Below are 12,500 nucleotides of genomic sequence, written 5' to 3' on the forward strand. Positions count from 1 at the left end.
AACGAATCGTTGATTTAGTAAATTTGTACATAGTTGATAAGTAAATGATATTGCAAAATATTACATAACTAAAATAAAACATAGAATAAAATATTACATAACTAAAATAAAATATTACATAACTAAAATAAAACATAAAATAAAATAAAACGTAACTAAATACTCGAAGTTGTTATACATTAATTCCCTCCTGGTCCCAGATATCAACGAGTGTGCAACATATCAACATGACTGCCTGGAGGAGCAAGAATGTAGGAACACAGAAGGGTCTTACATCTGCATAACACACTGTCCTAATGGCCTGACGAACGCAGACAACGGGACGTGTAAAGGTATGTGGTGTGTTAGGTGTTATGTTTTTGGATTTTTTAAAATGGTGATGTGTTTATGTTTTTGGATTTTTAAAAAGTGATGTGTTAATGGTTTTGAATTTTTAAAAATTTCTGTGTTATGTTATTTTTAAAAGGTGATGTGCTAGGTTTTTGGATTTAAAAAAGTGATGTTTTATGTGTTTGAAAATTTAAAAAGTGATGTGTTAATGATTTTGGATTTTTAAAAAGTGATGTTTAGGTTTTGGGATTTCTAGAAAGTGATGTGTTATGTTTTTGGATTTTTTAAAAGGTGATGTGTTAGGTTTTTGGATTTTTTAAAAGGTGGTGTGTTAGGTTTTTTGATTTTTAAAAAGATGATGTGTTAGGTTTTTGGATTTTTTAAAAAGGGATGTGTTAGGTTTTTGGATTTTTTAAAAAGGGATGTGTTAGGTTTTTGGATTTTTTAAAAGTGATGTGTTGGGTTTTTGGATTTTTTAAAATTTGATGTGTTAGGTTTTTGGATTTTTTAAAAAGGGATGTGTTAGGTTTTTGGATTTTTTTAAAGGTGGTGTGTTAGGTTTTTGGATTTTTAAAAAGGTGGTGTGTTAGGTTTTTGGATTTTTTAAAAGAGTGTGTTAGGTTTTTGGAATTTTTAAAAGGTGGTGTGTTAGGTTTTTGGATTTTTAAAAAGGTGGTGTGTTAGGTTTTTGGATTTTTTAAAAAGGTGGTGTGTTAGGTTTTTGGATTTTTTAAAATGGTGATGTGTTTATGTTTTTGGATTTTTAAAAAGTGATGTGTTAATGATTTTGGATTTTTTAAAATGGTGATGTGTTAGGTTTTTGGAATTTTAAAAGGTGGCTTGTTAGGTTTTTGGATTTTTAAAAAGGGATGTGTTAGGTTTTTGGATTTTTTAAAAGGTGGTGTGTTAGGTTTTTGGATTTTTAAAAAGGGATGTGTTAGGTTTTTGGATTTTTTAAAAGGTGGTGTGTTAGGTTTTTGGATTTTTTAAAAGGTGGTGTGTTAGGTTTTTGGATTTTTTAAAAGGTGGTGTGTTAGGTTTTTGGATTTTTAAAAAGGGATGTGTTAGGTTTTTGGATTTTTTAAAAAGGGATGTGTTAGGTTTTTGGATTTTTTAAAAAGGGATGTGTTAGGTTTTTGGATTTTTTAAAAAGGGTTGTGTTAGGTTTTTGGATTTTTAAAAAGGGTTGTGTTAGGTTTTTGGATTTTTAAAAAGGGTTGTGTTAGGTTTTTGGATTTTTTAGAAGGGATGTGTTAGGTTTTTGGATTTTTAAAAAGGGATGTGTTAGGTTTTTGGTTTTTTAAAAAGGGTTGTGTTAGGTTTTTGGATTTTTAAAAAGGGTTGTGTTAGGTTTTTGGATTTTTAAAAAGGGATGTGTTAGGTTTTTGGTTTTTTAAAAAGGGTTGTGTTAGGTTTTTGGATTTTTAAAAAGGGTTGTGTTAGGTTTTTGGATTTTTAAAAAGGGTTGTGTTAGGTTTTTGGTTTTTTAAAAAGGGTTGTGTTAGGTTTTTGGTTTTTTAAAAAGGGTTGTGTTAGGTTTTTGGTTTTTTAAAAAGGGTTGTGTTAGGTTTTTGGATTTTTAAAAAGGGTTGTGTTAGGTTTTTGGATTTTTAAAAAGGGTTGTGTTAGGTTTTTGGATTTTTAAAAAGGGTTGTGTTAGGTTTTTGGTTTTTTAAAAAGGGTTGTGTTAGGTTTTTGGTTTTTTAAAAAGGGTTGTGTTAGGTTTTTGGTTTTTTAAAAAGGGTTGTGTTAGGTTTTTGGATTTTTAAAAAGGGATGTGTTAGGTTTTTGGATTTTTAAAAAGGGATGTGTTAGGTTTTTGGTTTTTTAAAAAGGGTTGTGTTAGGTTTTTGGATTTTTTAGAAGGGATGTGTTAGGTTTTTGGATTTTTTAGAAGGGATGTGTTAGGTTTTTGGATTTTTTAAAAGGGATGTGTTAGGTTTTTGGATTTTTTAGAAGGGATGTGTTAGGTTTTTGGATTTTTAAACAGTGATGTGTTAGTTTTTTTGGATTTTTAAAAACATGTGTTATGTTTTGGGATTTTTAAAAAGTGATGGCGTAAAAGAACAGAAAACAAAGGCAAAAAGACAGAAATCGAGATAAAAAAGAAAAGGAAGAGAGCATAAAGACCACTCAGAAGGAAACAAAAAAAAGGGAAGCAATTGTGAAGGAGAGACTTTAGCTTAGATCCAAGTCGAAGGGAATTAGATTCGAGAGGAAGATCATCTGCTGATTTTTAGATTTGAAAAAAGTATGTGGGATTTTTTTTAGATTTTTAAAAATGGTTGTGTTTTTTTAGATTTTTAAAAAAGTGTTGTTTTTTTAGATAAAAAAGTGATGTTCTTGTTTTTATTTTTATAAAGGTTAAGTGTTGTTTTTAATTTTTAAGAAAGTGATGTGTTGTGTTTTTTTAGACTGCTTTTACGTTTGGGGAGAAAATATGATTGCGATGTGGAAATATTTACTCATTAAAATTTTGTTCTCTGGCGTTTCACTTCTACATGTAGATGACCTTTATATCATGATATGAAATACATTTTATATTTATTATTATGTAAGATACTTTTAATATTTTTCGTTCTCTATCGTGTTCATTGGTACTTCGAATTTGAGGAATATGAGTTATCTCTTGCTTATGATATAGATTTCTTATAAATCGTGATATGAAATGCTTATAGATATTTAAGTTCCAGACTAGTCTTTCGAATATGAACATTATCAAATATCCCTTCTACATGATACAAGTTACCTATATATCATGCTATCAATTAGATCAACATTTTCCTTTCATATCTTGTTCACTGATCTTGAGTAATATCAGGTATTCATTTCTATATGATATATACTGGATACAGATCATGCTATATACCTGAATATATATTTTCCGTTTCCAGACATAGACGAATGTGCCGAGCAGATCTCAGGATGCCACTTCACACAGACCTGCTCAAACACATGGGGTTCTTACCACTGCACTTGCCCACGGGGGTTCAGCTCCTCAGGACCGGGGCAGCCTTGTCTAGGTTCGTGAGGTTTTCCTCTTCGCAACGTGCAAGTATTTGGGTGTTGCAAAATGTTGATGTAAAAGATATGTGTAGATATATAATTTCTTAAGCTTTGTGGAATTCATGCATCCTAGAATTCAGTGGACATTGATTAAGAGCATCCCTCCAGAACATATACTATTATATCGGTTGTATATGGTATATTAGCTGCTATATATAGCCTGCTTTCTGTTGTATATGGCATATTATCTGTTATGTATGACATAGTCTTCTCATTTTTTATATATAAAAAATGTTTCTGAATTTCGGATACAGGTGTTATATAGAAATGATTGACTGCTGCATGTCTCATTCCTGGCATTTTGATCATTTTGAACAGCATCCGCCATCAGTTATGGAGGTGGAGAATTTACAGTGCTATAGTATGCATGATATTTCTTTAAAAACTTACGGTTGAATAAAGTAATAAAGTAAAGTATACCTCACACTACTACCTTGAATAGAAATTGCCATATTTTAAAAGTATTTGTCACTTTTCATTTACAACAGATTTTTATATGCAGTCAAAAAAAAACCCTATTGTTGTATTCTTTTAAAATAAAAAAATCAAGGGAGAATGTAGAGGAAAAAACTAAATATCATAATAAAAACAAATTAAAAATTATTTTCACCATCATCAGACACAACAGAACGAACTCTATAAAATAATCCTCATCCTTAGCGTCATCCTCAAACATTTCGTCTCATAAAGTCCCAAGTCTCTTCTCATTATCCTCACGATATTGAGCTCACCCCCGGCCTTTTCACCTCATAAAGCCCCCCCTTCTTATTATCCTCACGATAATCATCACCAGACTTTTCACCTCCTAAAGCCCCAAGTCTCCCCTCATTATCCTCACCACCAGACTTTTCACCTCCTAAAGTCCCCCCTCATAACCCTCACCATATTAAGCTGTGATTATGTGGCGTAGATGTGAATGAGTGCCTGGCAACCCCTCCGCCGTGCAAGTACCAGTGCCACAACCTCCGCGGAACTTACGAGTGCATTTGCGGCCCCGGGGAACAGCGGCTGCCAGACGGGAAGTCCTGCGTTGGTGCGCTATGCCGAGCTCCTTCTGTTTCCTAAACGTCCTGGACTTGTTCCCGGGAAGGATAAGATACTGTATATAGTCTGCGATAGAGAGATTCAATGGGTTTGTTGTGGTTTTGAGAGAGAATAGGTTATATAGTCTGCGATAGAGAGATTCAATGGGTTTGTTGTGGTTTTGAGAGAGAATAGGTTCTTTACTCCATGGTACTGAAGCCCTTTTTAAAAAATTCATTGAAAAAAAAGCGAGATGACATATATATGCGAGAGGTCATAATGTTAATTGTTGTATTTTTGAAATGTAAAAAAAAAAGTCAATCAGTTTTTGAACCCCAATATTCATACAGACGATTATAAACCCTTTTTGAAATACTCCCCCCCCCCACCACCCCTCTCAAAGACATCCCCCCCCAAAAAAAATAAAAATAAAAATAAAATAAAAAATATTAAAAGACGAAACAGTCAGCTCTAAATGCCGCATTGCAGGGCTTCAGTACCTGGAGGAGGAAGGCGGTCGGGCGGCCCTCCCGACGCGGCGCCAGAGACCTCGACCCGCACCGGGCTATCCGACGTCCGAATTCCAGGAACGGCTCCTGCACTCCATCTACACGCGGAGGAGCTGCCGGGAGGGATTTGCGCTCGAGGACGATGAGTGTCGAGGTAATGTGGGTGTGGGTGTGGGAGGGAAAGGGAGGGGGAGGGAAACGGAGTGGGAGAGGGAGGGGGAGAGGGAAGGGGGAGGGTGTGTGGGTGTGGGAGGGGGAGAGGGAAGGGGGAGGCTGTGTGGGTGTGGGTGTGGGAGGGAAAGGGAGGGGGAGGGAGAAGGGGGAGGGGGAGAGGGAAGGGGAGGGGGAGTAGGAGGGGGAGGGGGAGGGGAGGGGAAGAGGGAGTGGGAAGGGAGAGGGAGGGGGATAGGGAGGGGGAGAGGGATGGAGTGGGAGTGGGAGGGGGAGAGGGAGTGGGAGGGGGAGAGAGAGGGGAGAGGGAGGGAGAGAAAGAGAGAGAGGGGGGAGAGAGAGAGAGAGAGAAAAAAAAAAAAAAAAAAAAAAAAAAAAAAAATATATATATATATATATATATATATATATATATATATATATATATATATATATATATATAGAGAGAGAGAGAGAGAGAGAGAGAGAGAGAGAGAGAGAGAGAGAGAGATTGAGATTGAGATTGAGATTGAGATTAAGCACAATGGATTTTACTATTATTTTTATACGAGCAACTTTGCAGCTTCGAAGCAATATCCATAATGCGACTGCTCTGCTTTTGAGATTTAAGCATAACTTAACTTACGGTTTTTCTCATGCAAAAATCAGTGCCATACGTTGAAATCATTGACGAAGAACGTAAAATATGGATGTTTAAATGCAGGTCGACACGATGTTAATGACATGGTTAATGACTATGGCTTTTTGACTAATTGCTTCGCTCTGTTGAAATCTTTAACATAATGCCAAAGTTGAAACGTAACCTAAGCGCCGTTTTCGTTCTTCTCCGCTGGAGATTAATGAGAAAACTGGACGACAAATGGAATTATGAAAAGAAATACTAATATGAAAAGAAAATGTATCATCTATATTGTTTTTCATTGACTCATGGAAGAGTTTTCACGCATGTCATGTCATTTACTCACCATTAGTGTTCGAATTTCTTAACATGCAAAACAATAAATAAGAATCGTATAAAATAACAACAGTGTTATTTATGAATATCGAAAGACAAATTAAACAACAACAACAAAAAAACGCTTTTCAGACGTCATTCTTCGAACTCCCTAACATGCAAAACAATAAGTAAGAATCGGATAGAATAAGTATGAATTTCGAAAGACAAATTTAAAAACTAACGAACGCGCTTTTCAGACGTCAGTGTTCGAACTTCCTAACATGCAAAATAAAAAAAATAAAACTCGTACAAAATAACAATAATGTTATCAATGAATTTCGAAAGACATAAAAAAAACGCTTTTCAGACGTCAGTGTTCGAACTTCCTAAAATGCAAAAAAAAAAAAAAAAAAAAAAAAAAAAAAAAAAAAAAATCGGACAGAATAACATTAACGTTATTTATGAATATCGAAAGACAACTTATACAAACAAACAAAAAAACGCTTTTCAGACGTCAACGAGTGCACGCTGCCCGAGAGATGTCAGCACCGGTGCGAGAACACCATCGGGAGCTTCATGTGCTTGTGTCCACCGGGGTATCGACTCAATGCAAACAGAAGAACTTGTGACGGTAAGAGCAGAGTGCCAAGAGGTGCTGTAAGTGAAAAATGAGTAAGTGAAAGAATTTTCGATGGTAAGTACAAAATGGAAATGTATGCGGTAAGTCAATAAGTCAAAAATGAGTAAGTGAATGAATCTTTGATGGTAAGTACAAAATGGAAATGTATGCGGTAAGTATAAAATAAGTAGGTGAAAGAATTTTTGATGGTAAGTACAAAATGGAAATGTATGCAGTAAGTCAAAAATGAGTAAGTGAAAGAATTTTTGAAGGTAAGTACAAAATGGAAATGTATGCGGTAAGTACAAAATAGAAATGTATGCGGTAAGTCAAAAATGAGTAAGTGAAAGAATCATTGATGGTAAGTACATGTTAATGTATGCGGTAAGTCAGAAATAAGTGAGTGAAAGAATTTTTGATGGTAAGTACAAAATGGAAATGTATGCGGTAAGTCCAATATGAGTAAGTGAAAGAATCATTGATGGTAAGTACATGTTAATGTATGCGGTAAGTCAGAAATAAGTGAGTGAAAGAATTTTTGATGGTAAGTACAAAATGGAAATGTATGCGGTAAGTCAAAAATGAGTAAGTGAATGAATCTTTGATGGTAAGTACAAAATGGAAATGTATGCGGTAAGTCAAAAATAAATGACTGAAAGAATCTTTGATGGTAGGTATAGCATGTTAATGTATGCGGTAAGTGAAAAATAAGTGAGTGAAAGAATTTATCAAGGTAAGTGCATAATGTATATGTGTGTGGTGTCAAAAAGAACTGTGCGGTAAGTCGGGTGAACTTGTGACGGTAAGTACGAAGATACAAAGAGGTGCGGTAAGTCAGAAATAAGTATGTGAAAGAATTTTTGATGGTAAGTACAAAATGCAAATGTATGCGGTAAGTAAATAGGAACTTGGGATGTAAGAGCATGCTGTAAAATGGTGTGGTAAGTCGGGTGTACTTGTGGCGGTAAGTACAGGATGTAAAGGTGAGTGGCAAGTCAAAAAGAAATAAATGGAAGAATTATTTGATGGTAGATACAGAACATAAAAGTGTGTGGTAATTAAAAAAGGACCTGGGTATCGTCTCAGTGCAAACAGAAGACCTTGTGAAGGTAAGAACACAGTGCAAAGTGTCGTAAGTCAAGAAAAAGTAAGTAGAAGAAAGTCTAATGGTAAGTACAAAATACAAAAAGGTGCGGTAAGTCAATAAGAAATGCATGGAAGAATTTGTGATGGTAAGTAGATAATAAAAAGAGGTGCAGTAAGTCAGACAGAAATAAGTTTGAAGAATTTTCGGCGGTAAGAACCGATTGCAAAACTGTATAAGCAAAAAATATCCGGAATATTAACTCAATGCAAATAGAAGACCTTGTGACGCCGAGTACAAAATGCAAAACTGCGGTACGTCAAAAAGAACCGGAATATCTACTCATTCCAAACCGAATAACTTACAGGAATCGTCAGAAAGGCATTAATGAGAAAACTTACAATGGTTAGTTCAAATGCAAAATGGTGCGGTACGTCCAACAGAAATACGTGGCGGGACTTTTAGTAGTAAGTAGGGAATGCAAGGGCGGTCTGTGTGTCGAGCAGAAATAAGTGAAAGAACATTCGACGATGAACAGAGAATGCAGAAGTGCGCGTCAAGTTAAGAAGAAATGAGTGAAACAATTAACGATGTATAAGTACCAATTGCAAAAAACTGTGCGATAAATCATTAAGAAATAAGTGGAATTTAGTAGTGGTAAGTACAGAATTCAAAGAAGTACGGGAAGTCAAAAGAAATAAGTTTATTGAAAAATGATATCACAGTTTCGAACCCTGTCAATGTTTCATCTCTCAGTAAACAATTTTTAACAGCTATACCAGAATGAGTTTTTGATCTTGTATCTTTATTAATATTAATGTGTTTATTTATATATTCATGGAACTTTTTTTAGTTTGTTATTCATTTATCTATATATTTACTTCTGACAGTTGTATCATGACGGTAGACTTTTTCATCCATTATTATTTTTACTTTAATTGCATCAGCACAGTAAAGTATTTCCTCCCTGTTCTCTCCCCAGATATCAACGAGTGCCGCGAGCAGGACGTGCAGTGTGGCCGAGACCAGCTTTGCTTCAATCTTCGGGGTTCGTACAAGTGCGTGTCCGCCCCCTGCCCGCCCGAGTACCAGAGGGACCCAGCTACCGGGTACGCCCTTTTTTCAATGTTGACTTGAACTGCATTTGATTAATATTGTGGTTTTATTGATTGGGTTATACTGATTTCGTATTTGGATAATTTTGTTCGGCATAGGTTGTGAGACTGTGGAAATATGAGGTTGTGTTTGGACTCGTAATCGTGATTCGACGAAGAGTTCGCTTGGCTTCATGTTCGAAACATGATTCCAAGCGAAGAAAGCAAAGATTTGAAGCAAAGAAAGCATTGATTCGAAGCAAAGAAAGCATTAATTCGAAGCAAAGAAAGCATTAATTCGAAGCAAAGAAAGCATTGATTCGAAGCAAAGAAAGCATTAATTCGAAGCAAAGAAAGCATTCATTCGAAGCAAAGAAAGCATAGACTCTAAGCAAAGAAAGCATTGATTCGAAGCAAAGAAAGCATTGATTCGAAGCAAAGAAAGCATTAATTCGAAGCAAAGAAAGCATTAATTCGAAGCAAGGAAAGCATTAATTCAAATCAAAGAAAGCATTCATTCCAATCAAAGAAAGCATTCATTCGAAGCAAAGAAAGCATTAACCCGAATCCCCAATTCCCGTATTTACAGGTCGTGCATCCTGGACTGCCGATGGGGTAAGAACAACTGCCCTCCCGGTGTGACGTATGCCCACATCCTGGCATTCAAGACGGCCTCGCTCCCAGCTGGAATACAGGCCTACCAGGACCTCGTGCGTCTCATGGCCTACGATCAGCATGGGAGCCTCGTCCCGCAGACGCTGTTCAGTATTATCGAGAACGAAACAGGTATGGGGGTCGGGGTGACGAGTGGGAATGAGTTGGATGGTTATTTACTTTTTTATAATCGTCATTATTGTCGCCGTCGTCGTCATTGTTGGCATCATCGTCATCGGCATCATCATCATCAACATATCCTCTTCATCATCATCAACATATCCTTCATCATCATCGTCAGCATCATTATCATCATCAACATATCCTCTTCATCATCATCATCATCGTCAGCATCATCATCATCATATCCTATTCATCATCATCGCCAGCATCATCATTATATATTATCATCATTATTACATATGTATTTCTGTATTGCAAGTTAAAGTGCATGCAAGTTGTAGGCTTTGCTCCTGTAATAAACATTGATTATCATAATGTTTCCAGGTTTTCCTGATCAGTATAAATAACTATTATCCACAGGTGTCGCCTTCAGAATTCGCCTTGAGGGTGGCAAAGGTATACTGAGTACGCTGGATCCTCTTGCGGCAGGTCGAGAGTACAGGTCAGTATCCCTTATCCAGAAGGTATGAGAAGCCCAAAGTACAAAAATATAAAAATATTCAGTGTGTAGCCATAGCCCCTATAATCAGTATGGCTATATCATAACGTCATAACAGTTAGTGTGGAGTGTGGTGCAGTGGTAGCTTCTTCATCTTGCAATTTTGCGTTGAAATCCCGCGTTGAAATCCCGTATTGCCAGTGGATGGTAACCCCGGCCATTCCTTGCATACAGGGAGTGATTTAGAAGCATAATAAATAGACAGCTGTAATTTGACTGAAATCAAAAGAACCCTTTACACCAAACTCGAAATTATTATTATTATTACTGTTATCATTATTATTATCTGCCTCATCATTATTATTACCATTATTTTTCTTAGTATTATCACTATTATTGTTGTTATTATTATCATTGTTATCATTATTATCATTATTATCATGGTCATTATTATTGTATATGTATTTCTACTATATGTTGAAGTGCATGTAAGTTTCTGATTATTACTGAATTTTATATTACCGAATTTCATTATATTGCTGAAATATTACTGAAATTTCTTCTGACATTCCAGGATGGTTGTGGAGGCGGTGTCTTACGATGAGGTTGAACACTTCATCAAATACTCAACCAGATTCATCATCTTCCTTCACATTTCACAATACCCATACTAAGCAAAGCGCTGCAGTGTAATACTTAACAATAGTTAGCAGTAGTACTAATAACCTGACACTTTCTTTTTTATTTCTCTTCAGTAATGATAGAGATGAGACTTATGGCTAGTATTTATTTTAGTGTGTCCTAAAGTTCTTTTTTTTTTTTTCTTTTCGTATTGCAGTATCCTGTGACTGCTTGTTAGAGGTTGCATTCGGGTGTTTTGAGGTCGAGGCTCGGGTTGCCTAAATAGTGTTCTCTCGAGGTATTTAATGATATACGTAATGCCAGCGATATTCAACATGTATTCGGTATTTACTTTGATAGGAGAATGAGAAATTAAGTGAATTTTTAACCAATTAAAAACGTATTTGGGTTGATTTAGTAGCTTATAATGCCCATTTTCACATCTACAAAACCCGAGAAATTAAGTATGTGATTCAGACCGGTTTGTCACGCAGGAAAAAACTCTAACAGGGTACTGCATGCGGTTTTATATAAATGTGTATAAAAAGTGTTTTTGTTTCTTTTACTAGATTAAGAGATTGACAGTATTCCCCTCTAACATTCCAGGGTATGGAGCTATCTCTTGTATAATCCTATTTACTGTAAAAAAAAATCCACAGAAAACGTTTCGAAACGTTGTTTTTAAATCTTCAGCGAATCTTTACTGACAATGCAGTATTTGTCATTGCCCTGTCACTGTATTGTACTTGTCCCCCCTATCTTAATGTGAATTGCATTCATGTTAACTACATTTTCTAATAAAGAAAGTTCTAAAAATAAAAAGCAAGAGTTTATTTTTGTCATCCCCAAAGAAAAGAAGGAAATAAAGAGTGGAATTCTTTGAGAAAGTGTGACGATGAGGAAACGCCTTTGAAAAAGTCCTTGGGTTCTTGGAAAAAGTTCTCGGAATCCAAATCCAAAGTCCTTTTCCTTATTTACGGGTTAATCTTTTATGCTTTTATGCTTTTTGATAAACAAGTAGAGCGAGAGATATATACAAAAATATGAAATGATAAAAACTTATTGATACTGAAAATACACTGATAGATCGACAAGCACGCATACAAAAATGCACTTAGACAGATTTGTACAGATCTACATATAGATTAAAAAACAAAAACAAAAACAAATACACCCAAGACGGTAGGTATAGACTGATGGATACACAAAGTCAAGGCCGGGAGGAAGACTGATTTACCAACATGAGAAAAAAAAATATGGAGAAGCATGAATTTTGTACCACTTTACCCCCGCCCTTAACCTCTTTGTTCTGCGGCATTGTTATACCATATTCATATGTTGCAAATCTTGACAAAGAACATATTCAAACAGTGACGTGTATATAAGGATGTAAGGAAACACAGCCACAATAGGAAAGAAATGTTACGTCCAATTTATTTTCATATTGTCGTTGTGGTTCTTTTTATCTGTAAAAGGGTTACGGGATTCTTTTAAAAATCCTGCATCCAGCTCTGCATCTAGTGTGCTTGTACTTCCGTCAGAGTCAGACAGTGAAACATATATTTTTTTTAGAATCCAGAAAAAAAACATCCATATTAGGGGATGTTTAACCATTGATGAGCTTAAATTAATTGCTAAATCTTAGGATATTAATAGTACGTATAGAAATGTATAAAAATTTTACTTGCTACAGTCTCGTTCGTGATTTTCAGAACTTTTCTTTTGAAAAGGAGAATATACAACAATATTGGTATTTTTTGTAAACCCCGC

General features: G+C 35.5%; 2 protein-coding genes across 4 annotated transcripts in view; one reads left to right on the forward strand and one right to left on the reverse strand.

The window, feature by feature from the left end:
- LOC113814828 (hemicentin-1) overlaps positions 1 to 11,552 on the forward strand; it is a 234,971-nt gene extending 223,419 nt beyond the window's left edge. For 2 of the 3 annotated variants that reach the window (XM_070114397.1, XM_070114398.1), the window contains 9 exons: positions 201 to 332; positions 3,225 to 3,353; positions 4,307 to 4,429; positions 4,909 to 5,082; positions 6,548 to 6,667; positions 8,722 to 8,848; positions 9,423 to 9,619; positions 10,031 to 10,112; positions 10,684 to 11,552. In XM_070114397.1, the coding sequence (XP_069970498.1) occupies positions 201 to 332; positions 3,225 to 3,353; positions 4,307 to 4,429; positions 4,909 to 5,082; positions 6,548 to 6,667; positions 8,722 to 8,848; positions 9,423 to 9,619; positions 10,031 to 10,112; positions 10,684 to 10,783 (1,184 nt within the window). In that variant the 3' untranslated portion in view covers positions 10,784 to 11,552. The remainder of the gene's footprint in view (positions 1 to 200; positions 333 to 3,224; positions 3,354 to 4,306; positions 4,430 to 4,908; positions 5,083 to 6,547; positions 6,668 to 8,721; positions 8,849 to 9,422; positions 9,620 to 10,030; positions 10,113 to 10,683) is intronic. The other variant, XM_070114399.1, reaches the window with a different exon arrangement.
- An 842-nt stretch (positions 11,553 to 12,394) lies between these two features.
- Positions 12,395 to 12,500, reverse strand: part of LOC113830093 (uncharacterized) — a 10,456-nt gene continuing 10,350 nt past the window's right edge. The window contains exon 3 of the mRNA XM_027383283.2: positions 12,395 to 12,500. This exon is cut by the window's right edge and continues 1,970 nt beyond it. The gene's annotated coding sequence lies outside the window, so the exon portion shown is untranslated.

Source organism: Penaeus vannamei, chromosome 36 (genome assembly GCF_042767895.1).
Source record: "Penaeus vannamei isolate JL-2024 chromosome 36, ASM4276789v1, whole genome shotgun sequence".
Lineage (NCBI taxonomy): Eukaryota > Metazoa > Arthropoda > Malacostraca > Decapoda > Penaeidae > Penaeus > Penaeus vannamei.